The sequence below is a fragment of the Tachyglossus aculeatus genome, chromosome 5, assembly GCF_015852505.1.
Source record: "Tachyglossus aculeatus isolate mTacAcu1 chromosome 5, mTacAcu1.pri, whole genome shotgun sequence".
NCBI lineage: Eukaryota > Metazoa > Chordata > Mammalia > Monotremata > Tachyglossidae > Tachyglossus > Tachyglossus aculeatus.
In genome coordinates this window covers 32,555,068-32,581,363 of record NC_052070.1, presented here as the reverse complement: position 1 = coordinate 32,581,363, position 26,296 = coordinate 32,555,068, and the positions used below count along the sequence as shown (strand labels likewise).

General features: G+C 44.9%; 2 protein-coding genes across 2 annotated transcripts in view; both read right to left on the bottom strand.

Annotated features, from left to right (window-relative positions):
* Nucleotides 1–2,499, bottom strand: part of ENOSF1 (enolase superfamily member 1) — a 55,891-nt gene extending 53,392 nt beyond the window's left edge. Inside the window, exon 1 of the mRNA XM_038746386.1 lies at nt 2,367–2,499. Coding sequence (XP_038602314.1) covers nt 2,367–2,450 — 84 coding nt within the window. The 5' untranslated portion in view covers nt 2,451–2,499. The remainder of the gene's footprint in view (nt 1–2,366) is intronic.
* Nucleotides 2,500–12,996: 10,497 nt separating this feature from the next.
* Nucleotides 12,997–26,296, bottom strand: part of YES1 (YES proto-oncogene 1, Src family tyrosine kinase) — a 101,167-nt gene continuing 87,867 nt past the window's right edge. The window contains exons 7-12 of the mRNA XM_038746389.1: nt 26,054–26,209; nt 25,232–25,411; nt 21,827–21,903; nt 20,331–20,484; nt 19,060–19,191; nt 12,997–15,176 (exon numbers count right to left, since the gene is read on the bottom strand). Coding sequence (XP_038602317.1) covers nt 14,968–15,176; nt 19,060–19,191; nt 20,331–20,484; nt 21,827–21,903; nt 25,232–25,411; nt 26,054–26,209 — 908 coding nt within the window. The 3' untranslated portion in view covers nt 12,997–14,967. The remainder of the gene's footprint in view (nt 15,177–19,059; nt 19,192–20,330; nt 20,485–21,826; nt 21,904–25,231; nt 25,412–26,053; nt 26,210–26,296) is intronic.

The window sequence follows — 26,296 nt, the reverse complement described above, 5'->3', positions numbered from 1 at the left end:
AGAAATGAATAAGGGCTAGTGAGTACCTTAACTATTTCGCTGGACTACTAAGTCAAAAGACCTGCTGTCTATATAGGGTTGTGCTACAATTCCCCAGGGCACAGCAATCATTGCTTTCCCCAGCAATTCACCCTCTCCCACACGGGGGTTTTTCATAAAGTCAGTACGACGGAAAATGAAATGGGTTTCTTGACCCTTTTGTCCACTTTGAGGGCACAAGCCTACCACAGGGAAGCAGCGTGGCTCAGTGGAAAGAGCATGGGCTTTGTAGTCAGAGGTCATGGGTTCAAATCCCCACTCTGCCAATTGTCAGCTGTGGGGATTGTCAACTTCTCTGGGCCTCAGTTCCCTCATCTGTAAAATGTGGATTAAGACCGTGAGCCTCCCGTGGGACAACCTTGTAACCTCCCAGTGCTTAGAACAGTGCTTTGCACATAGTAAGCACTTACTAAATGCCATTATTATAATTATTATCTCTTGCATTGGATTCTCCCAAGTGCTTAGTCCAGTGCTCTGCACACAGTAGGTGCTCAGTAAATACGACTGACTGCTGATTGCTTGCTTCTGTGGCCTCCTACGGGTGTCTGTGGTCCTACTTTCCCAGGTGTGCCCCTGAGGAGTCTTCTATAGACTCACTCATTTATGAGAAGCAGCATGGCCTAGTGGCTAGAGCTTGGACCTGAGAATCGGGTGATGGGTTCTAATCCCCGCTCTGCCACTTGTCTGCTGTGTGACCTTGGGTAAGTCACTTCACTTCTCTTTGCCTCAGTTCCAGCTGTAAGATGGAGATAAAGACTGTGAGCCCCACGTGGGACAGGGACTGTGTACAATCCGATTTGCTTGTATCCACCCCAGACATATAGCAAACACTTAGATACTATTATTATTATTATTTAGCTAAGCAGTCAGGAAGTGGAACAGAGCTGGTTGGGAACTGCAGCTACGCAGGGAGAGTTAGTGGCCCCAGAGCCCCTGGAACCTGAGTCTCAGGCAGGGGCAGACTCAGGGGCAGGGGCAGACTCCTCAGGGGCAGGGGCAAAACCCCAGGGCAGGGGCAGATCCAGGGGCAGTCCCGGGGCAGAGACAGACCTGGGGGCAGAGACAGACCTAGGGGCAGGGGCAGACCCAAAGACAAACTTAGGGGCAGGGACAGATCCAGGGGAGGGGGAAGACCCAGGGCAGATCCAGGGGCAGACACAGACCCAGGGGCAGGGGCAGATGGAAGGGCAGGGGCAGACTCAGGGGCAGGAGCAGATGCAAGGGCAGGGGCAGACGCGGAGGGCAGGAGCAGGCACAGGAGCAGACTCAGGGGCAAGGACAGACCCGAGGACAGAGACAGACCTGGGGGCAGGGGCAGACCCAGGGCCAGGGGCAGACCAATGGCACACCCGGGGCCAGGGTCAGATCCAGGGGTGGGGACAGGGGCAGAGGCAGATAATAAAAATAATAGTGATAGCATTTATTAAGTGCTTACTAGGTGCAAAGCACTGTTCTAAGCGTTGGGGAGGTTAAAAGGTGATCAGGTTGTCCCACATGGGGCTCACAGGGGCAGATCCAGGGGCAGGGACAGACCCAGGGGCAGCAGCAGGGGCAGACCCACAGGCAAATGCAAGGGCAGGGGCAGGCCCAGAGGGCAGGAGCAGGCACAGGAACAGACACAGGGCCAGACCCGGGGACAGAGACAGACCTAGGGGCAGACCCAGGGCCAGGGTCAGATCCAGGGGTGGGGACAGGGGCAGAGGCAGATAATAATAATGATGGCATTTATTAAGCACTTACTATGTGCAAAGCATGTTCTAAGTGCTGGGGAGGTTACAAGGTGATCAGGTTGTCCCACATGGGGCTCACAGGGGCAGATCCAGGGGTGGGGGCAGACTCAGGGGCAGATGGAAGGACAGAGGCAGACTCAGGGGCAGATGCAAGGGCAGGTGCAGACCCGGAGGGCAGGGGCAGGCACAGGAGCAGACTCAGGCGCAGGAGCAGACTCAGGGACAGAGACAGACCCGGGGACAGAGAAAGACCTGGGGGCAGGGGCAGACCCAGGACTAGGGGCAGACCAATGGCACACCCATGGCCCGGGTCAGATCCAGGGGTGGGGACAGGGGCAGAGGCAGATAATAATAATGATGGCATTTATTAAGCACTTATTAGGTGCAAAGCATGTTCTAAGCGCTGGGGAGGTTACAAGGTGATCAGGTTGTCCCACATGGGGCTCGCAGGAGCAGGGCCAGCCCCGGGGGCAGGGGCAGGCCCATCAGGGCCAGGGGCAGCCACTCGGGCCTTGGTCGGCGGGCCTGCCCTCCCTTGTGCTGTGCCCCTGGCAGTGCCCCCCACCCGGCTGGGGTGGGCGGGTCCTGGGCTCTTACCATGGCATCGGAGCCGTGGGCCCCGAGGGCGGTGGGGAAGCGCAGGTCTCGGACGGTCAGGCTGAGGACGCGGCCGCCCACCATGCTGGGCCCCCGGCCGGCTCTGCCCTGCTGCCCTCCTACTGCTGCCCTCCTACTGCTTCTCCCCTCCGGCTGGCTGCCTTCCGCCCCCCGACTCCGCCCCGAAAGGGGGGCAGGCCCAGCGGCAACACACTCTCTTCCCCACCCCCTGCCCCTCCTCCCTCCCAAGAAGAAGAAGAGCAGCCTGGCTCAGTGGAAAAGCGCCTGGGCTTGGGAGCCAGAGGTCATGGGTTCAAATCCCACTCCGCCAATTGTCAGCTGTGTGACTTTGGGCAAGTCACTTCACTTCTCTGGGCCTCAGCGACCTCATCTGTAAAATGGGGATTAAGACTGTGAGCCCCCCGTGGGACAACCTGATCACCTTGTAACCTCCCCAGAAATTAGAACAGTGCTTTGCACATAGTAAGTGCTTAATAAATGCCATCATTCTTATTATTATTATGGGTTCAAATCCCGACTCCGCCATTTGTCAGCTGGGTGACTTTGGCCAAGGCACTTCACTTCTCTGGGCCTCAGTTCCCTCATCTGTAAAATGGGGATGAAGACCAGGAGCCCCCCGTGGGACAACCTGATCACCTTGTATCCTCCCCAGCGCTTAGAACAGTACTTGGCACAGAGTAAGCGCTTAATAAATGCCATCGTTATTATTATTAAGAACAGTGATGGCCTTTGTTAGGCCTGCTTACTCTGTGTCAAGCACTGTTCTAAGCACGGGGAGGGAGATACAAGCTCATCAGGCTGGAAACAGGCCCTTTCCCCCATGGGGCTCACAGCTCTTCCCTCTCCACTCTCATTATTAATAATAATAATTATTATGGTATGTTATTATGGTATTTGCTAAGCCATACCATACCAAAATACCATAGTGGTATTGGTATTGGTATTTGCTAAGCACCATTCTAAGCGCTGAGGGAGCTACAAGCTAGTGAGGCTGGAAATAGGCCCTGTCCCACCTGGGGTTCACAGCTCTTTCCTCTCCTCTCTCAATAATAATAATAATGATAATAATAATAATAATAATGGTATTTGATAAGCACTTACTATGTGCCAAGCACCATTCTAAGTGCTGGGGGAGATACAAGCTAATCAGCCTGGAAACGCTTAGTACTTAGTACTTAGTACTTACTTAGTACTTAGTACTTACTAAGTACTTCAAGCGCTTAGTACAGTGCTCTGCACACAGTAAGCTCTCAATAAATACGATTGATTGAAACAGGCCCTGTCCCATATGGGGTTCACAGGTCTTCTCTCCTTTCATAATAATCATAATAATAATAGTATTTGCTAAGAACTTAGTATGTGCCAAGCACCGTTCTAAGCACTGAAGGAGATACAAGCTCATCTGCCTGGAAACAGGCCCTGTCCCACATCGGGCTCACAGCTCTCCTCTCCTCTCTCAATAATAATAATAATGGTAATAATAATAATAATAATAATGGTATTTGCTAAGAGCTTAGTATGTGCCAAGCACCATTCTAAGCACTGGGGGAGATACAAGCTTGTCAGCCTGGAAACAGGCCCTGTCCCACATGGGGCTCACAACTCTTCCCTCTCCTTTCTCTTAATAATACTAATACTACTACTAATAATAATAATTGTGGCATTTGCTAAACACTTACTATGTGCCAAACACTGTTATAAGCACTGGGGTAGATACAAGCTAATCAGGCTGGAAACAGGCCCTGTCTCACATGGGGCTCACAGCTCTTCCCTCCCCCACCACCGCCACCCCATCTTCCCTTCTCTCCTTACTAGTCACAGTGGGCCAATCCTGGCTAGTTTCTTTCCCCTTCAAGATTAATAAAGCTTGCAGACATTAAATCAGGCTCAGTATCAATCAGTCATTTATAGAGTGCTCACAGTGTGCAGAGCATTGCACTAAAGGCTTGGGAGAGTACAGTACTATAAACTGTAGCTATAGCTATAAGACTATAAGCTCCCTTTGGGCAAGGAATGTGCCCATTTATTGTTATCATGTACTCTGCCAAGCATTTAGTACAGTGCTCTTTACATAGTAAGTGTTCAATACAATTGAATGAATGCAGGAATGTCAGTACAATTCGATTGTACCGAACACTTACTGTGTGCAGAGCACTGTACTACGTGTTTGGGAGAGTACACTATAACAATAAACGATACATTCCCTACCCACAACGAGCTTATAGAGTAAAAGTTTGGGCCTAGTGGAAAAAACACAGGCCTGCGAGTCAGAAGGCTTAATAATAAATAATAATTGTATTTGTTAAGTGCTTACTGTTTGCCAAGCATTGTACTGAGTGCTAGGATAGGCCCAAGAAAATCATGGTGGACACAATCCCTGTCCCATCTGGGGCTCACAGTTTAAGGGCCCTGAATTCTAAAGCCAGTTCCTGCCACCTGCCTGCTGTGTAACACCTCTGTGCCACAGTTTCCTTTGGGTAGGGACTGTCTCTATATGTTGCCAATTTGTACTTCCCAAGCGCTTAGTACAGTGCTCTGCACATAGTAAGCGCTCAATAAATATGATTGATGATGATGATGAGGAGGAGGATTAAATACCTGTTCTCCTTATCCCCTTAGACTGACAGTCTCGTGTCAGAGAAGCAGTGTGACTCAGTGGAAAGAGCACAGGCTTGGGAGTCAGAGGTATTGGGTTCTAATCCTGACCCTGCCACTTGTCAGCTGTGTGACTTTGGGCAAGTCACTTAATTTCTCTGTGCCTCAGTTCCCTCATCTGTAAAACGGGGATTAAGACTGTGAGCCCCACGTGGGACAACCTGATCACCTTGTATCCACCCCCAAGTGCTTAGAACAGTGCTTTGCACATAGTAAGCTTAACAAATACCATTATTATTATTATGTAGGAGAGTAACTGTGTCTGACCTGATTACTTTGTATCTACCCCAGCCCCTAATAGAGTGCTTGTCATATAATAAACACTTAACAACCACCACAATTATTATTATTTATCCCCTTAACCCTGCGTATCCCTCAAGGCTCTGGTCTGAGTCCCTTACCCTTCTCCCTCTAAACATTCCCTCAGATTACTCACCTGCTCCCGTGGCTTCAACTACCACCTCTAGGTGAATGACACCCAAATCTACCTCACTAGTCTTGGACTCAGCAATCTACATTTTTTTATTCACATACATATTTGTTAAGCACTTATTATGTGGCAGACACTGTTCTAAACCCTGGGGTAGTTACATGGTAAACAGGTTGAACAGAATCCATGTCCCACATTAATCCCCATTTTACAGGTGAGGGAAATGAGGCACAGAGAAGTAAAGTGACTTGCTCAAGGTCACACAGCAGACAAAGGGTAGAGATAGGCCTGGAACCCAGGTCCTTCTGAGTCTCAGGCTTGTAGTCTACCCACTTCTCTAGAGAGTAGACAAAGTAAGAGCCAATGACAGAGAATGAGAGGGGTTGGCCAGAGACAAAAGGAGAACCAGGAGAAAATTGATAGGAAAACCAAGGTTAGGTGGTATTTCCTGAATAAGGGAGGGGTCTGGAATTGGATACAGCCCAAAGGTCCAGAAGACTTGGGTCGTGTGAATCCATTTGGACTTGACAAAAATGATCTCACTGGTGACCTTGGAGAGAGTGGTCTCAATACAGTGGAGAGGTGGGCTGAGAAAACCACATTGCAGGTTAGTTCCCACTACCAAGGACCCTGGAGGAACATTCCACCAGCTAAACACCCTGGAGGGAAAAGGTTGGACTGTACGAATCAAATTAAGAACGAGATTATTAAAAACCTTCTAGATTCTAGGGTAAACTTGTTTTTGTGTAAAACATCAATATGTAAGGGAAGCTCTTTCAGGCTAGTTCATCCTAGACCATGTGGAGATTTCTGGATCCAGAGGACACCGTCAAAACTAATACTACTAGTTTTAGTAACCGCAGGGCTGAGCGGGTACAATGATGTAGAGACAATCAATCAATCAATCAATCAATCAATCGTATTTATTGAGCACTTACTTTGTGCAGAGCACTGTACTAAGTGCTTGGGAAGTACAAGTTGGCAACATATAGAGACAGTCCCTACCCAACAGTGGGCTCACAGTCTAGAAGGGGGGTGGGCTCACAGTCTAAAAGGGGGAGTCTAAAAGTGGGGGGGAGTCTAAAAGGTGGGGGAGACAAATGTGAAATAGCCTGAAAGTGTAGGGAGACACACAACTTTGGCAAATTTTTCCCCTAATTAATTAATTAATTGATGGCATTTATTAAGCGCTTCCTATGTGCAATGCACTGTTCTAAGCACTGGGGAGGTTACAAGGTGATCAGGTTGTCCCTCAAGAGGCTCACAGTCAATCACCATTTTACAGATGAGGTAACTGAGGCACAGAGAAGTTAAGTGACTTGCCCAAAGTCACACAGCTGACAATTGGCAGATCTGGGATTTGAACCCATGACCTCTGACTCTTTCCACTGAGCCATGCTGCTTCTCTAAGGCACGAACTGATACATTGTAAGCTTAGAACACTTTTTGAATGCACATGGGCATTATTTGATTACAGGACTTAAGGAGAACGTTCTGATTTAATGACTCCTGGGTAGATTATTAGGAATTGTACATTAACTGATAAGTAAAACAATCAGGAATACTTCCCCCAAATTGAACTATTTATATGCTTTCAAAGCACTCAGTTCACTGTGGCTGATTTTTTGGTTTTATTTCAGAGCTTCTTAACCACTATGCACATTTATCTTTGAATTAATAGCCAACTGCATTCTGAAATTTTGTTAATGAAAATCTTCCTTGTAATAAAAATAGAAAAAAAGGAAACCGCCATACAATTTATATGTGAAAATCCCTGGGATCTAGAATTTATGAATTGTTTTTAAGCACTTAAAACCCATGATAATAGATGTTTGCATCACTCTGTACCTAGGGAGCAGATTCAACACTCTAGAATTACAGCTCACAATTTCATATTAGATGTGTAGGGCTTCTAAGTCTGTGAAGCCACCAACTACCAACTCTCCCAAATGCTTAGTACAGTGCCCTGCACACAGTGAGCACTCAATAGATACAATTGATTGGTACAGTGCAGGTTATTACCTCTGAATGTGCAAAGGGAAAATAGCATCAACAGCAGATTTTCAGGAAGATGACTTAGTAATGACCTTCTATAATTGACACAGTGAGGAACCTTCCTTCCACTCCCCCAATGCAACAGATGGCTCTATTAAAGCACTTTCTTTGGTTCCATGTTCATGATCTCACTCCCCCCTCAATCCACCAAAGTGCAAACTCCAGCAAGAGTGCATTTAGCAGTTTTAGTGTGTTTAGTATCGAATGCGCATTTGATATTCACCCCACCCCTCAATCCCACAGCACTTACACACATATCTTTAAATTATATATTATACATTACTTATATTTATGTCTGTCTCTCTAGCCCATAAGCTTGTTATAGGCAGGGAACATGTCCGTTAATTCTTTTGCACTGTATTCCCCAAGCACTTAGTACAGCACTCACCACATAGTAAGCACTCAATAAATCGATGGACTGAGCTAAAAACAATTCATAAATTCTAGACCCCTGGGATTTTCACATATAAATTTTATGCCAGTTTCCTTTTTTTCTACAACTATTTTTAACAGTGAGGATTTTCATTAACAAAATTTCAGAATGGAGTTGGCTATTAACTCTGAAAGAAAAATGTGCATAATGGTTAAGTGCTGAAATAAAACCAAAAAATCAGCCACAATGAACTAAACATGCTTTGAAAGCATATAAATTGTTCTATTTGGGGGGTGAGTTCCTGATTGTTTTACTTATTTACTTAGCAGTTTATGCGCAATTCCTTAATAATCTGCCCAGGAGTCATTATGTGTAGAGTGCCTGGCACAAAGTAGACACTTAACATGGATCAGAAGGCGGAGCAAACACTTACTCAAAGAAAAGTTTCCTACTCTATTTGTAATTCTGCTGGTAGGGTAGTTACCTTTGTTTTCCTAGTACCTTGGCGAACCCCAAGGGCCAGGGTCCCCCTGAACAGGGAGGCCCTAAAGACTAGGCCTAGGACTACCTGTATATATGTATATATGTTTGTACGTATTTATTACTCTATTTTACTTGTACATATTCTATTTTATTTTGTTAATATGTTTTGTTTTGTTGTCTGTCTCCCCCTTCTAGACTGTGAACACGCTGTTGGGTAGGGACCGTTTCTATATGTTGCCAAATTGTACTTCCCAAGCGCTTAATACAGTGCTCTGCACACAGTAAGCGCTCAATAAATATGATTGAATGAATGAATTACGTGAAAAAAAATTCTTATTACAATAAAAAAAGAGTTGATAGACATGTTCCCTGCCCGCAGGAGCTGATGGAGTCAATTCCTCACGGTCTTCCAGTGGTCCCAGATTATTCATGGAGAGTTCAACTGCTCCAAACGTACAAACTGGGAATGGTCTGTCTTGTTTTATGCTTTTGAGTCATCTCTGACTCGTAGCGACACCATCATCATCACCATCATCAATCGTATTTATTGAGCGCTTACTATGTGCAGAGCACTGTACTAAGCGCTTGGGAAGTACAAATTGGCAACATATAGAGACAGTCCCTACCCAACAGTGGGCTCACAGTCTAAAAGGGGGAGACAGAGAACAAGACCAAACATACTAACAAAATAAAATAAATAGAATAGATATGTACAAATAAAATAGAGTAATAAATATGTACAAACATATATACATATATACAGGTGGACACATTGTATGTATATATGTATATATATACACACATATGTATATATACATATATACACCATGGACACATTTCACCCTGAGCAACCGATCCCATCTGCAAATTGTTCTGGTAGTGTAGCCATAGAGTTTTTTTTTGGTAAAAATACAGAAGTGGTTTCCCATGGCCTCCTTCCACGCAGCACACTTGAGTCTTCACTCTTGACTTTCTCCCATGTTGCTGCCGCCCAGCATGGGTGAGTTTTGACTTGTAGGTTGTCCTCTACTCGCTAGCCACTGCTCAAGCTAGGAATGAGCCCACTGTTGGGTAGGGACTGTCTCTATATGTTGCCAAATTGTACTTCCCAAGCGCTTAGTACAGTGCTCTGCACACAGTAAGCGCTCAATAAATACGATTGATTGATTGATTGATTGATTGATTGATTGAATGGAATGGGTAGGCCTCTGCTTGACTCTCCCTCCCATAGCTGAGACTGCTAGAGATCTGGAAACTCTCCAGGTATGACCCTTGGTGGGGGGGGGAGATATGGGATGGTTTATAATAATAATGTTGGTAATTGTTAATCACTTATTAACCTCCTCCTCCAGGAGGCCTTCCCAGACTGAGCCCCCTCCTTCCTCTCCCCTTTGTCCCCCTCTCCAACCCGTATTACCTCCTTCCCTTCCCCACAGCACCTGTATATATGTATATGTTTGTACATATTTATTACCCTATTTTACTTGTACATATCTATTCTATTTATTTTATTTTGTTAATATGTTTGGTTTTGTTCTCTGTCTCCCCCTTCTAGACTGTGAGCCCACTGTTGGGTAGGGACTGTCTCTATATGTTGCCAACTGGTACTTCCCGGTGCTTAGTACAGTGCTCTGCACACAGTAAGTGCTCAATAAATACGATTGATTGATTGATTATGTGCAAAGCACTGTTCTAAGCGCTGAGGAGGATATAAGGTGATCAGGTTGCCCCACGTGGGGCTCACAGTCTTAATCCCCATTTCACAGATGAGGTAACTGAGGCACAGAGAAGTGGCTAGCCCAAGGTCACACAGCTGACAAGTGGCTGAGCAGGGATTCGAACCCATGACCTCTGACTCCCAAGCACGCGCTTTTTACACTGAGCCACGCTGCTTCTCCACTCTCCTGGAAAATCTGTCTGACCAGTAGAAGAGACCCTCTAATAGTCATATTTGGTGATTTCCAATGCTTCCCTTGTATTGTTCTCTCCCAAGCATTTAGTACAGTCCTCCGCACAGGGTAAGTACTCATTAACAGTGCTTGGCACATAATAAGCACTTAACAAACATCATTATTATTATTATTAATAATTATAAATTGCAATGATTGATTGTTGCTACTAACTGGCAGAAATTCTCACTGGAGGTGGGTTTTAGGGACCTTTACACAAGCTCCTCATCCTGAGGAAGGCAGAGCTGTTCAGGTTTTGCGCTTGGCTCAGTGGAAAGAGCCCGGGCTTGGGAGTCAGAGGTCATGGGTTCTAATCCCCACTCAGCCACTTGTCTGTTGTGTGACTTTGGGCAAGCCACTTCACTTCTCTGTGCCTCAGTTACCTCATCTGGAAAACGGGGATTAAGACTGTGAGCCCCACGTGGGACAACCTGATCACCCTGTATCCCCCCAGCACTTAGAACAGCGCTTGGCACATAGTAAGTGCTTAACAAATACCACCATTATTACTGTTATAAAATGCCACTATTAACGCGATTATTTTTAGCAAAAGAAGTGTGGCATCCCTGTGACAGAAGTTGTATCCTTTTTGAAGGTCCCATCTTTAGCCAGCGTGGCTCAGTGGAAAGAGCACGGGCTTTGGAGTCAGAGGTCATGGGTTCGAATCCTGACTGTCATGTCTGCTGTGTGACCTTGGGCAAGTCACTTAACTTCTCTGAGCCTCAGTTACTTCATCTGTAAAATGGGGATTAGGACTGTGAGCCCCACGTGGGACAACTTGATCACCTTGTATCCCCCCCCAGCGCTTAGAACAGTGCTTTGCACATAGTAAGCGCTTAACAAATGCCATCATTATTATTATTATTTAGCCATGGCTGGCAGAGCTCCCTTGCCACTAAGGCCTTCCCGGCAGACCCTACCCCAGTCTCCGTTACACCTCAGGGTGAAATTCAAATTCTGATGTCAGATGCTTTGAAAGCAAAGAGAGGACAGACGGAGGCTTGGGAGTCACAAACAACTTCACCAGTTCACCTGAAATCTGAGCCTAGAGAGAGATAATAATAATAATAATAATCTTGGTATTTGTTAAGTGCTTACTATGTGCAAGGCACTGTTCTAAGCGCTGGGGAGGATACAAGATTCATTCATTCAATCATATTTATTGAGCACTTACTGTGTGCAGAGCACTGTACTAAGCGCTTACAAGATGATCAGGTTGTCCCATATGGGGCTCACAATCTTCATCCCCATTTTACAGATGAGGGAACTGAGGCGCAGAGAAGTGAAGTGACTTGCCCAAAGTCACACAGCTGACAAGCGGCGGAGCCAGGATTTATAACTGTGACCTCTGTTTCCCATGCCCATGCTCTTTCCAGAGCCACACTGTGAGAGAGTAGCAAGACCTCAACAGCTCTGCAGTCTGATGGGGGACCTCAGCAGTGAACCCATAAGGTGCCAATCCAATTAATTGATTTATGGTATTTATCAGGAGTTTATCAAGGACTTATAGGAACTTACTGACAGTATTTATTTAACAGCACTGACTGTGAGCCCGCTGTTGGGTAGGGACTGTCTCTATGTGTTGCCGACTTGTACTTCCCAAGCGCTTAGTAAAGTGCTCTGCACACAGTAAGTGCTCAATAAATATGATTGATTGATTGATTGATTGATTGAGTGGTTAGGAGAACACAGTTCAGCAGTCGGCAGACACAATCCCCGCCCTCCAGGAACAGATAGCCTACTACTGTTATTACAAAAATCAGTGGCATTTATTGAGTGCTTACTATGTGCAGAGCACTGTACTGAGCACTTGGGAGAGTACAACAGAATTAGCAGCCACATCCCCTGCCCAAGGTAGCAGTTTGAAGAGAAGCAACATGGGTGTACTGGATAGAGCATGGGGCTGGGAGTCAGGTGGTCATGGGTTCGAATCTCAACTCCGACGCTTATCTGCTGTGTGACCTATCTATTCTATTTATTTTATTTTGTTAGTATGTTTGGTTTTGTTCTCTGTCTCCCCCTTTTAGACAGTGAGCCCACTGTTGGGTAGGGACTGTCTCTATATGTTGCCAATTTGTACTTCCCAAGCGCTTAGTACAGTGCTCTGCACATAGTAAGCGCTCAATAAATACGATTGATGATGATGATGATGTTACCTCATCTGTAAAACGGGGATTGAGACGGTGAGCCCCACATGAGACAGGGACTGTGTCCAACCCAATTGGCTTGTATCCACCCAGCATTTAGTACAGTACCAGGCACATAGTAAGTGCTTAACAAATACCATCATTATTATTACTACTATGAGGAACCAGCTGGAACAGCCGTGAACCTCGCGCAGGGCCAATCCACATTTCCTAGTCAATCGTGTTTACTGAACACTTACTGGGCGCAGAGCACTGTACTAAGCGCTCGGAAGAGGACAATATAACAATAAACAGACACATTCCCCGCCACCCCGCCACTAAGGGAGGGCTCGACTGGGATTTTTTGGTCAGCGCAGTGCAGACGCTACGTAAAAGGGCTCCGTGTGGAAAAATGAAACAAGAAAAAGCACAAAGTAGCTTGAGTCTGGACGATCTCCTCGTTTAAGACTGCTTCATTATTCCTTTATGAAGGCTAATTTGAGAGTGATTTGGAAGAGCAACCAAAAAGATGAGCAGGTGCATTCAAGGAGAACTTTTATTTTCAACTCCCATCCACAAAACAATTCAATATTACAATGTTTTATAAAAATATGACGTTTTAGGCCACCATCATTAATGTTTAAAAAGTGTTGTGCTGAAGTGTTTTTGTCACCTTTTATTTTTGTCTGGGGTAAGTCCCTCGGTTTAGATTTTAGAGATGAAAAGCTGTTGAAAAAAATCCTTAAATTAAAAAGCTTTTTTTTTTCAGGCAAGTTTAAAAATACACAATTATTTAAAACAAATACACATTAAGTTAGTGTTTTATTTATTTACTATACAAATGTTATTACAAGGAACTGCTCCATTCAGTTAAAACCCAATGCATACCAGCATCATTTCCTGGCTTCCTTTTTTTTCGTGTAACAGTATTAGTACATAAACATAGAATTGCGTTACCCATTTCAAAATGTTTAGAAAAATTACAATTCCATAGTTTACAGAAAGCCCTTTAAAAATCTGATGTCACAGGTTTAGAGACGTCTAGGGAAAGTAACACGATGGCACTGTTTTTAAAAAAGATCCAGGTGGTGGAAGGAATTCAATACTAAGCAGGTAGTGTAAACAGGAAAAATCCTAAATTTTAGTACCAGGATGATACTGCCGACCTGCGTGCTATTCATGCCGTATTTGGCTAACACGGCCTGGGTTTCGGCAGAGCTACCACAGCGGAGAATTTAAAGTTCCAGGATTGGTTTCACCAGATCTGTGGGCGCCGCAACCTTCCCTCTATCACGGTTTAAACGGGCGGCGTGGTGCTACTGCTTGATATGTCTGGATTAGATGCAGTGTGAGGCGTCAGGAATGCCAGCAAAGCCATGCGGTCACTATCCTAGGTCAACTTTGACCAGCACGTCCTTCTCCTTGTAAAGCTTTCACATTTTCTTCCCCCGTCTTTTCTTTAAATACATCTTCCTCTGTGGGTGTTTGTCTTTATAGTCAAGAAACGCAAAAGTGCAATCATTCAGGTCCCTGAACTAGTGACGTTTTTACAGTTGTGGCACCCATCACCATTTAGCACGTATTAAGCCACATCTCACAGTACCCCCTCTCTTTTTGTGACAATGCACTGTCTAAAAGGCTGGCTTTTTCCAACTAAAGATTAAAGGGTTTCCCCTCTTGATTGTACGGTACGGTTTCAAATCACACGTAGTCAAACTTTTATCAACATAAGCTTATAAAATATTAGATTATTTTCTAGTTACTTCATTAAATCTAATTTGAACTACTCAGAAAACATTAAAAATGAAAAATCTCTCATGCTATGTTCCAGTTTTATTAATACAAGTATTAACACAGTGCATTATGCTTTCCGATTCCACTACTGAGGTGTACCATTTAATCAAGTGTGGTACACTGTTTAGGAGTGTCTCTCTGTGGAAAAACCTGGCCTATCCCATGCAAGAGGAAACAAGGATGAGAAACATTTTCTCAAATGTGCTAAAAATGGAGAAAAAAAATAGTGAACATGGGACATTTGACAGAACTGGAATGGAATTGTTTGGTCCCATACATTTCCTTGGCTTTAAAACCATCTGTAGTGTTACTTCTTGTAGTGTTTATTTCACCTGGGCATTTCTCTCTCCCAGGTCTGCAAACAATTCTACACAACTGTCCTCTGATGGTGAAATGTACAAAGTGAGCGAGGGAAATAAAGAAAGGGCAGGATTTAGAAACAATCGCCTGGTTGCAATTCAATGCTGTGCCAAAACTCATATTTCCATCAGTGATCTGTGCTACACTTCCTTCGGACCCTGAAATAAATTGGAAACTGCATCATTGGTACTTTAGGGTTTAAACACTTGAAAAGAGGTTTGTGCAACCACACCTGGAATTCCAGTTTGCCTTTGCATGCAGAGTGGTGAAGGTTTTCTTCTTCCGATTCCCTTGCACGAGTGAGGAACTCTACGCAAGTTCTTTACATTTTGGCAGAGCTGTGCATGGTGTTGGCTTACAAATTGTCTCCGGGTTGATACTGTGGTTCTGTAGCTGTAAAGTAGTCTTCTAAGAAGGACTGGATATATTCAAATGTTGGTCTCTCATCCGGGTCCTTCTTCCAACAGAGCTTCATCAACTCATGGAGTGACTCTGGACAACCCTGAGGGCAAGGCATCCTGTATCCACGTTCTACTTGTTCTAGGACTTCCCGGTTCACCATCCCTAATGCAAAAGATCCAAAGTATCAGCAAAGACTCGGAGAGAATGGACTTTCAAACTGTACTGGGTCTGGAATGCCCACTGTTTATTAATCAGTTTCCCGCCTTACTGGAAACCCAGTACCCAAAAGTGGTCAGCAAATTTTAGCGAGCCTCTGGGTGACCGCTTGTAGATGCAAATTCTTCAGTCTGTAAAACAAACATCCCTCAGGTACTTGAGTGATGTAATCAAATGTGGATGACCTAATGTGTATCTATTCTATTTTATTTTATTCTATTTTATTTTGTTAGTATGTTTGGTTTTGTTCTCTGTCTCCCCCTTTTAGACTGTGAGCCCACTGTTGGGTAGGGACTGTCCCTATATGTTGCCAACTTGGACTTCCCAAGTGCTTAGTACAGTGCTCTGCACACAGTAAGCACTCAATAAATACGATTGATTGATTGATTGATTGATTGATTGACTAGAGAGAGTAGTGTGGCCTACTGGATAGAGCATACGCCTGGGAGTCAGAAGGACCTGTGTTCCAATCCCGGCTCTGCCATGCGTCTGCTGGGTGACCTTGGGCAGGTCACTTCACTGTTCTAGGCCTCAGTTCCCTCATCTGTAAAATGGGGATGAAGACTGTGGGACAGGGACTGTGTCCAACCTGATCAGCTTGTATATCCTCCAGTACTTAGTTGAGTGCCTGGCATATAGTAAGTGCTTAATATTTAGGAAGCCTTTCCCCATTAAGCCCTCTTTTCCCTGGCTTGCTCTCCCTTCTGCGTCATCTACGCACCTCAACCTGTGACCTTTGGATACCGGATAACATTCTCCCAACCCCAGCCCCGAAGCACTTATGTACATATCTTTAAATTATTTATTACCCCAAAACATTTATGTACATATCTTTAAATTATGTATTATTCCTATTCAAGTTTGTCTCAAGTTTGTCTCCTCCTCTAGACTGTACGCTTGTTATGGGCAAGGAACCTGTCTGCTAATTTTGTCGTACTGTGCTTAGTACATTGCTCTGCACATAGGTAGCGCTCAATAAATACAATTGACTGACAGTGATTTTCTTGACATGTCAATAATATGTTGTGCACTACGTACTCCTATAATGTGGGGATTTTGCTTTGGACAAGCCTTCCGTTCAAGTGCCCGCCCCTAGACTAACCCCACACAGGTGTGCAGCTGTTTCTTCCCACATCACATTATGGGTCTATCACAATAAACTCATGTTGTCAGAACGCCCTTAAATGCCCAGTGTTGTATCAAAACCATGTAGTGAAAACACAAGTGATGGGAGAGCTGCACGTACTTAATCTTTCAAAGATGTTCCAAGGCTCCTATTTTTGTAATTTGCTTTTGCAAAATTTTCAAGAGATAGTTTTTAGCTATTATTCTCATTTGAAATAGGAAAACTGAGTGCAAGGGACTATAAATAACTGTCCCAAGTTAAGGTCTTCAGCGACAGAGTCAATTCTAGACCTCAGGTCTCTAGAATCCAGCCCTGCCTTGGTTCTCGAAGCTAGTGTTCCCAATCTTTAGTCATAAAAACTTGACTCAATTAGGTGGGTCCCCTGGTAGCTTTTACATCCCAATTTCACTGGTTCTTACTACATCACAGCCACTGCTGGCTCACCTTCACATTTGTTTTCCCCTCACAAAAGCCCCAGGCCACACATGGGGAAATACTGCAAGGAGATCAGAAGTACCTCTGGGACACAAGCTACTTTAAACAGGGATTGTGAGACATGGTGATCATGGGGGCGGCGACAGAAGCATGGCCGGATCCTTAGAGGGAAGAACGGGAAAGGGTATGGGCCTGTAGGTACACAAACAAGGGCCAACAGAGCAAGAAGGAAAGAGGACTTGAAGTACTCATATAGAGAAACTGCAACATTTAGTCAGGTTTCAAATGGATTTGAGAGGGAAAAGCAGGAGAACTACTCAGGATGAATAAATGTCCTTTCTTGGTTTCTTTTCAGGCATTAAAGATTGCAATATGACCTTTCTTTAAACTCTAATTTTGTTTAGAAGCTTACAGTGGTTATAAAGCAGAATAGAATTTCAGTTGAAGAATCAAGGATTTTGGGAGTTGAGCATATTCATCAATTTGATGTATCAAAGAAAGTTGGCAACCATAGGAAAGAGATTCAACAAAGAGCAGCCACACTTTCTGAATAAGGAAGCCTGGCAGGACAATGTACCAAAGCAGTGGTGATGTGTAGTTACAGAGCATTATCTAGACACTTAGTTTCGATTTCTTCACGCCACCGAAAGGCTTCATTCATTTAAGTCAACAATTTCAAAAAGCCATAGTTGATATGAGTAGGTCATAGCAGTTGGTAGCGGTTCATCACTCGGAAGGTGTTTACACTTCCAGGGGAAAGTGTTTATTTTAAAATTCTGTAAACTGTTGATGTGGAATTATTTTCCTCACTGAGTTGAACATGACAAATTTACCCCCACTCCAGCTGCAACCATCAGAAAACAAGTCAGTATCATTAAAAGTGGGAATTCAAAAGTGGGAACCTTAATGCCAAATCTTTCAAAAACCTTAGCCCCCACAATAAAATGTATTTTTCCGGAGATGCAGAGGAGGATTCACATTTCCTTGATTTAAATCTGGAAAACTATTTGAAAAGTATAATCTGGTAGAGGCCAATTTTGAGGGAAGTTCACGGGAATAGCTGCTATTGAATACGGCCCTGGTTCACTTCACAAAAGGTCCCACTGAACTTGGACTTGTCAGAATCAGAGGTTCCAATCTAATCTGAGCCCAAACCCTCATTTGATTCCACCCATTATTTCTTGATCCTGAACTGAACCTGAAAAACTATTCCAAAGTCAATGGTCGTGTTTTGAAAATAGCAAGGCGCGAGTTAAGTGTTTGAGGGGATTTTTCAAGTGGAAATATCTGCGTTTTGGATCTGGACACCCAGATCCTTCAGGATTTCAGGAAGACGCTGGGAGGGAAGGGGCTGACCTGACAAAGTACCTGGGGATGAGTAACAATAATAACAATAATTATGGTATTTGTTAAGGGCTTACTATGTGCCAAGCACTGTTCTAAGCACTGGGGTAAGATACAGGTTAATCAGGTTGTACCACGTAGGGCTCACACTTTTAATCCCCATTTTACAGATGAGGTAACAGGCACAGAGAAGTGAAGTGACTTGCCCAAGGTCACACGGCAGGCAAGTGGCGAAGCTGGGATTAGAACCCACGTCCTCTGACTCCCAAGCCTGTGCTCTTGCCACTAAGCCATGCTGCTTAGAGCCCGATCCCTCCTGGAAACAGTTTCCAGAGCAAGTGTCGGGGGTCAGCCCTTAACCACGTCGAAAAACCACTGGGCAGGCAGGGCTAACTTCTGAGGAGTCATTCATTCGTTCATTCAATCGTATTTATTGAGCGCTTACTGTGTGCAGAACACTGTACTAAGCGCTTGGGAAGTACAAGTTGGCAACATATAGAGACAGTCCCTACCCAACAAGGGGCTCACAGTCTAGGAGGGGGAGACAGACAACAAAACAAAACATGTGGACAGGTGTCAAGTCAGGTAAAACTAGCCATGCCCTGGGAACCACGTCGGCAGATCTGGCCTGGTTGACAGGCAACACTTTGTACTTCTAGGACCCCAACCACGTCCCTCTGCCCAGCCGTCCTAGGGAGTCTCTTGGTAGTCCTGAGAGCCTAGGCAGGATGGCTGTAGGGTGACGGAAGACCGCAGAGTTCCCGGCATTCTCTCCCACCAACTGCCAAAGGGGCAGATTCAAGGTCCCGCGGTGAGAATAAGAGCAGGAAGGAGAGTTGACCCTCACGTTTCTGTTTCCACACAAGCAGAGGCACTATCGTCATTTTAATGGAATAGCTGAAAGCTTTTTAGATGCTTGCTTACCTGGATATGGCACTCTTCCCTTTGTTACCAGCTCCGTCAGCAGAATTCCAAATGACCAGACATCAGATTTGATGGTAAACCGGCCGTATAATGCAGCCTCAGGAGCTGTCCATTTGATTGGAAATTTGGCTCCTAAAAACAATGATTAAAACTCTTACTTCGAAGTCCACAGGTCAAAAGCCCTTTTGGTGTTCTTAGCTTCCTGCTCCTAACAGAACGATGAATCACAAGGTGTGTTTAAACCTACTGGTCTTAAGTACTTTTCAATTTCTGTGGCATTACGTTTAAAGTCCACAGAAATACTCAAGGATACGATACTCTAAAATTAAAGTTTTCCTGAAGCAATGTAGAATGTAGCGTTATTTTTTTTCTTCCAGAAAGATGGTCCACCCCCAGACTTGATTTTTCCCTTCAGATCAGTTCCATTGCTTCGCTCTTTAACAGTGTCATGGTCCTAACTGCTTCAATTATCTTCACCTGGCAGGCCACAGAGAATGGGTCTAAACCATAATCATTTTGCAACGTAAGTGATTCTCATAGGCACAGCGCTGCTAGAAATATTTTGTTTAAAGTTTCTGGCTCTCACACTGCCACTGAGAAGCAGTGTGGCTCAGTGGAAAGAGCACAGGCTTTGGAGTCAGAGGTCATGGGTTCAAATCCAGCCTCCGCCAACTGTCAGCTGTGTGACTTTGGGCAAGTCACTTCACTTCCCTGTGCCTCGGTTACCTCATCCATAAAATGGGGATTAAGATTGTGAGCCCCCCACAGGACAGCCTGATCACCTTGTAACCTCCCCAGTGCTTAGAACAGTGCTTTGCACATAGTAAGCACTTAATAAATACCATCATTATTATTATTATTATTATATACACATAGAGGTGTCCTTAACTTGGAAAGATGATGCTACTGACGGCAAGATCCTATCCATGAATTTGAGAGGGGGGGAAAAACCCAGGCCACATTGCCTTTGCTACGGGAAATTAGCCCCCTCTCACGAAAGCAGTATGGGTAAGTAAACTCTACAGATGCCGTGATTAATTATTCCCCTCTTTGAAGGGCACGTAAGGTCAGCCGAGTTGAGTGGGGCAGAGGCACCAGAAACCAGGATGTAGAATGATTTCGTTTGTGCTTCAGGCATTTCCGTCCTTTCCCCATAGCAAAGGTTAGAGGCCCTTCAAAATCGGGGAAAATTGGATTTATAAGCCTTACTATGCTGCTAAATACTAGTCTAATAATACAGTGTAACACATTTATGCAATTCTTTCCTTTACCTTGCCTTGCAGTGTATTCGTTGTCTTCAATTAACCTTGCTAGGCCAAAATCTGCTATTTTACAAACAAGGTTATCGCCTACAAGGATATTAGCTGCCCGAAGATCTCTGTGGATGTAGTTCATTCTTTCAATGTATGCCATTCCATCAGCAATCTTGGAGAAAAAGTTAAACACACCAATGACATTTCAGTCAGGAAAAAAAAATGGTGGAGACATTTCACAATTTGGGTCTCAGCTATCTTAACAGGGTGAATGCAACACTTTCAGCCAGCCACATTGCTACCGGAGATAATTTCAAATTAATAATTACAAAATCAGGCTAAAACTTGGGTTTCACAATCAGCTCGGTCACACTTGTCTAAAGCGGAGGAGATGACTCGTCAAGAGACATGGGTTCAAGTTGTTCAGAAGTGATGCAAGTGTCCTTCAGGGGAAGGTACTCTGCCCTGAGCCCTGACCTTCAAACCAGAGGATAAATGAGTTTGGAACTTTGAATGGTGCTAAAGAAGCTGCTGGGGCTCCAGAAACCAGCTGGGCATCCTGGTTCCATTCAGATTCATACTCTAGGGCTGGCCCAGAAAACTGGCTTGGGCCAAGGCTTTGAGGCCCCCACATTCTGACACCCTACTTGTTGCTCCGCTATCACAGAACTCACTAGGTCACAAATCAAACGGCCTGGGAAAATCCACCCCACAAAGGCCACTAATTGATAACTCAATCCTTTTAGTTCAAATTTTCCCCCTGCAACTGTGCTTAGTACAGTGTTCTGCACACTCTAGGTGCTCAATACATACCGTTGTTTGATGATACCAAATATATTTTCCCACCAGATAGATATTTTTGTCAAAGCAACTTGCAGAGGAATAATTTCGATATCTAATGCATCAATTCAAATGCCACAATGGCTCCTTCATTCCACTGTTTTAGGGGTTGTTTGGTTGAAGATTCTCCACATTAAAGATATTTCTATTCATCTTTGCAACCTTAGTATCATTGTACAAGATGGTAATAATATAACAATTTTAAAGAATGTATCTACTAAACCCCCCAAAGATTTTGCTACAAATCGATGAATTTAATATTTACGAAATGCACTGAAAATCCACAAATTGGGAGGTCTGGTGTCCCTTGCTGAAACCAATATGTGCTCAAGTTTAAAATGCTGTGTTCTGAATTAAACCCATGGTAAATGCACCACTCTGAGTCAATAAGCAGGTATAGAGAAGCAGTGTGGCCTAGTAGAAGAACATGGGGCTGGGGGTCAGAGGGCGTTGGTTTTAACTGCCACTTGCTTGCTGTGTGACCTTGGGCAAACCACAGTTTCTCTGAGTCTCTGTTTCCTCATCTGTAAAAGGGGGATGAAATACCTGTTCTTTCTACTTAGACTGTGAGCCCCATGTGGGACACGGACTGTGTCCAACCTGATTATCTCGTATCTAAGCCAACGCACCTAGTTAGCACTTAACAAATACCACGATAAGTATTATGGAAGTACCTGGGCGGCCATGTCAACCAGCTGTGGGAGTTTCAAATATTTCCCATCTCCTTCTTTAAGGAAATCTAGTAAGCTCCCTGTAAGAGATTGCAAAAAAACACTTAACAGAAGTGAAGAAAGGAAACCAAAGGCTGACTGAAAAACAAACATGAACCAACTTTTAATGCTTATTTTCCTCTCACTTTCAGGCTCTCAATTGTCAGAATTAAGGTTTAACCTCTAGCCGAAGTGAATACTGCCCACCTCCACTTAATCCTCACTTCTGAACTTAGGGGGCTGGATGCCTGAACGGCTGACCAAGCCAGAAACATGCTGGCAAAAAGGCGTGGCAGTGTCTTTGTTACTCTAGATGAAGCCAACTGTGGGTATCGCCCTTAAGCAGGAGATCTCCCTCTTGTCCCCTGAGGCAAATGCCCCCACAACTAGGGGGAAAGAAAAGGAAGGCTAGAAAAGACAGGCCTGCCCACACCCTTCCGGCCTTCAGCAGAAGTTTTAAGATGGGGGAAGGGAGCCATGTCTTGCCTCAGGGGTCCTTTAGGATGAAGCAGCCCCCTCTGCTGTGGGCCTACCCACAAAGTCCTGACATATGATGCTTTGTGGTTCCATAGACTTCAAAGCCCTGCTTCAGACAGAGCCACCTTAAACCACAGTCTCTAGCTCAGGTAATAATAATAATAGTAATGATGGCATTTATTAAGCGCTTCACTATGTGCAAAGCACTGTTCTAAGCGCTGGGGAGGTTACAAGGTGATCAGGTTGTCCCACCCCGCACCCTCCACTCCTCTGCCGCTAATCTCCTCACCATGCCTCGTTCTCGCCTGTCCCACCACCAACCCCCGGCCCACATCTTCCCCGGGCCTGGAATGCCCTCCCTCTGCCCATCCGCCAAGCTAGCTCTCTTCCTCCCTTCAAGGCCCTACTGAGAGCTCACCTCCTCCAGGAGGCCTTCCCACACTGAGCCCCTTCCTTCCTCTCCCCCTCGTCCCCTTCTCCATCCCCACCATCTTACTTCCTTCCCTTCCCCACAGCACCTGTATATATGTATATATGTTTGTACATATTTACTACTCTATTTATTTTACTTGTACATATCTATTCTATTTATTTTATTCTGTTAGTATGTTTGGTTTTGTTCTCTGTCTCCCCCTTTTAGACTGTGAGCCCACTGTTGGGTAGGGACTGTCTCTATATGTTGCCAACTTGTACTTCCCAAGCACTTAGTACAGTGCTCTGCACACAGTAAGCGCTCAATACGATTGATTGATGGATGGATGGATGGGGACTCACAATCTTAATCCCCATTTTACAGATGAGGTAACTGAGGCACAGAGAAGTGAAGTGACTTGCCCAAAGTCACACAGCTGACAATGGGTGGAGCCGGGATTCGAATCCATGAACTCTGACTCCAAAGCCCATGCTCTTTTCACTGCTTCCTCAGAAGCAGGTAGGCTCCCCAGAGGGTGACATGCCACTCAGCCCTGTACGCCAGCCTCCAGTACCGATCCTAAGAGAGCTGCTTTGCCCAGGAGTTTATGAGCTCCTAACAGCACAACCTCCACATCCCTAAAGCTTTCTCAGGACTTCGGCCACTGGCAGGGCCTCCATGGGACGTCCAAGCAGTGGAAGCAGTGGCCCTGTGGGTGGCACAAACAGAGGGGGAATTTGGGAGCTGAGGCCTTGTGGATAGAGCCCAGGCCTGAGTTCTAATTCTGGCTCTGCCACTTGTCTGCTGCGTGACCTTGGGCAAGTCACTTCACTTCTCTGGGCCTCAGTTACGTCATCTGGGAAAGGGGATTAAGACTGTGAGCCCCATGTGGGGCAGGAACCATGTCCAACCGGACGTGCTTGTATTCACCCCAGCACCTAGTATATTGCCCGGCATATAGTAAGTGCTTAACAAATGCCACAATTATTATTATTAGGCACAGTTCCCAAGCAAAAGGCCAAACCAGGAACTTTAGAGGTGGTAGGCACTCGGCCCCTTCATCATCATCAATCGTATTTATTGAGCACTTACTGTGTGCAGAGCACTGTACTAAGTGCTTGGGAAGTACAAATTGGCAACATATAGAGACAGTCCCTACCCAACAGTGGGCTCACAGTCTAAAAGGGGGAGGGATGCCCGTTGTAGACGGCGGGGGGCATATTTCTTTGCTAGGGCTCAGTCACGCAGCACTTTCTTACAATTCTGAGTGGGCTTCCACTTCTAAGAACTCCTAAAATGTTTCTGCTTCAGCTAAAAGTTAGCTGAAGAATCTGGTCATGAAGAAAGGTTGAAACTTTTGTGGCTGGCTTTTAAACTTTCATGTGCAGCCCGCCTTCTCTGCTCGGATCAGACATTTCAGCCCTCACCTGCCTCCCCTGAGTTGTCCCTGCCCTGTCAGCTGACGGACGGGTAGCTTTGCAAAAAAAGCCCTTGCCTCGGCCTGGTTGGAGGCCACCCCTTGAATTGGTGATCGTGGATGGTCAGTGCGCTGGAGCTGGGACACGTATTTCTTGCTCTGGGGTGCTCTGGCTTGTGGGCTGATTAATTAGCTCACGGGAAACGCCTGAGAGGCAGGGACATGCCACCAGAAGGACACACTAACTTGTATCTACCCCAGTGCTTTGAACACTGCTTGGCACATAAGCACTTAATAAGTACCATAATTATTATTATTATTATTATTATGAAGACAGTGCTCACTACTCAGGGTCTTTCTAGTCCCTGGATACGCGCTTATGTTCATGGCTGCCTTAAGCCTTCAGTTTTGTTCGGCATTATCACTGCTCCTTCACCTACAGCGCTTTTTCCACCGCCCTTTCCCTCTGACTCTATTACGCTTCCACCGTTCAGCCCACACTGCCGGGCCAAACTCTACACCTTCTCCCATCTTCTCAGCGTGGCTCAGTGGAAAGAGTCTGGGCTTTGGAGTCAGAGGTCATGGGTTCAAATCCCAGCTCCGCCAACTGTCAGCTGTGTGACTTTGGGCAAATCATTTAACTTCTCTGGGCCTCAGTTACCTCATCTGTAAAATGGGGATTAAGACTGTGAGCCCCCCATGGGACAACCTGATCACCTGGTAACCTCCCCAGTGCTTATAACAGTGCTTTGCACATAGTAAGTGCTTAATAAATGCCATCATTATTATTATTATTATTATTCCCAATATACAGAACAAATTCCTTGCTTTTCTTTCAGGCCAATCTCTTTTGTGGAGAAGCCCTCTCTGGAATCCGAAGACATTGTGCGATTGACCCTCCTGGACTCTTTGTTCAGTAAGCTTATGGTATGCTACCACTCCACCTGCAAGTAATTATTAAATGATCCTTACGCCTTGATAGATGAGAATCCATCTGCAAAACAAATTTTCAATTTTAATAAGAAAATCCTATGAGTATATCTGGTCCTACACCTTTACATACCTTTCGTCATGAATTCGGTAACGATGTAGATAGGTTCCTCAGAAACAACAGCATATAGAGGAACGAGTTTATCGTGCCTTAATTTCTTCATGATCTGGGCCTCCTGAAGAAAAGCTTCCGGCATCATTGTACCAGGCTTGAGTGTTTTGATTGCTACTTTTGTGGTTCCATTCCAAGTTCCTAGGAAAACAATACAATATGCTACTTCAATCATGGTTTGAGACTCTGCCAACTTAGTCATGCCTGCTCTACCCGCCACTTTCAAACTGACAAAATAGCAAACAGAATGAGACATGAACACGATTGAATAGATACATTGAACGACATTATGATGAATGCTAATAGTCGTCCTGCTATCACGTTTCATCATCACAAATCACAAGAACAAAATGTAATGATTTATGCACTTGCACTGTCTCCAGAATTCTGAAATGGAAAAAAACTGTCAATATTTAACTTTCAAAAGACATCGCGTTTGCTCGTGGATCCCCAAAACTGTCAACGCTGTGGCTTTTTGCTTCCCACCTCCTTCAGCTGGTGCCTTCTTCGGCTGGCGTCTACATGTTATTCTTCTTAGTTGGGCTTTCTTCTTCACTTCTTCCTTCACCAATAGTCCAATCTCTAATCCCCAAATACGCGCTGTCACTTGTAACTTCCTCTCAAAGGGAGAAGTACCAGTGTAATTCAGTGTAAAGAAGGTATAGTACGCAAATCCAAAGGTAGTCACCAGTGATGCTTAAATCCCCTTTAAGAGTCTCTTCAATTATGGTACCCTATCTTATATGTAAAGGTTAAGAAACAAAACCATATTAAAACTCTTACCCATCCACACTTCACCGAAACATCCTTGTCCCAGTTTAACCTCTAGCCGCAGAGATTCTCGAGGAATTTCCCAAGCATCTTTTGCTAAGCCTTGAGTCTGGGGTTTCACAGTTGGACACACAGTTGTCAACTTATGGCAAAGGCCATCAGCGTGTTCTGGAGAATTGAGGAAAATGCATTTTAAAATGTACAATTCACAAAAATTATGGAGAACATATTGGATCATGGTTTAAAAATAAAATG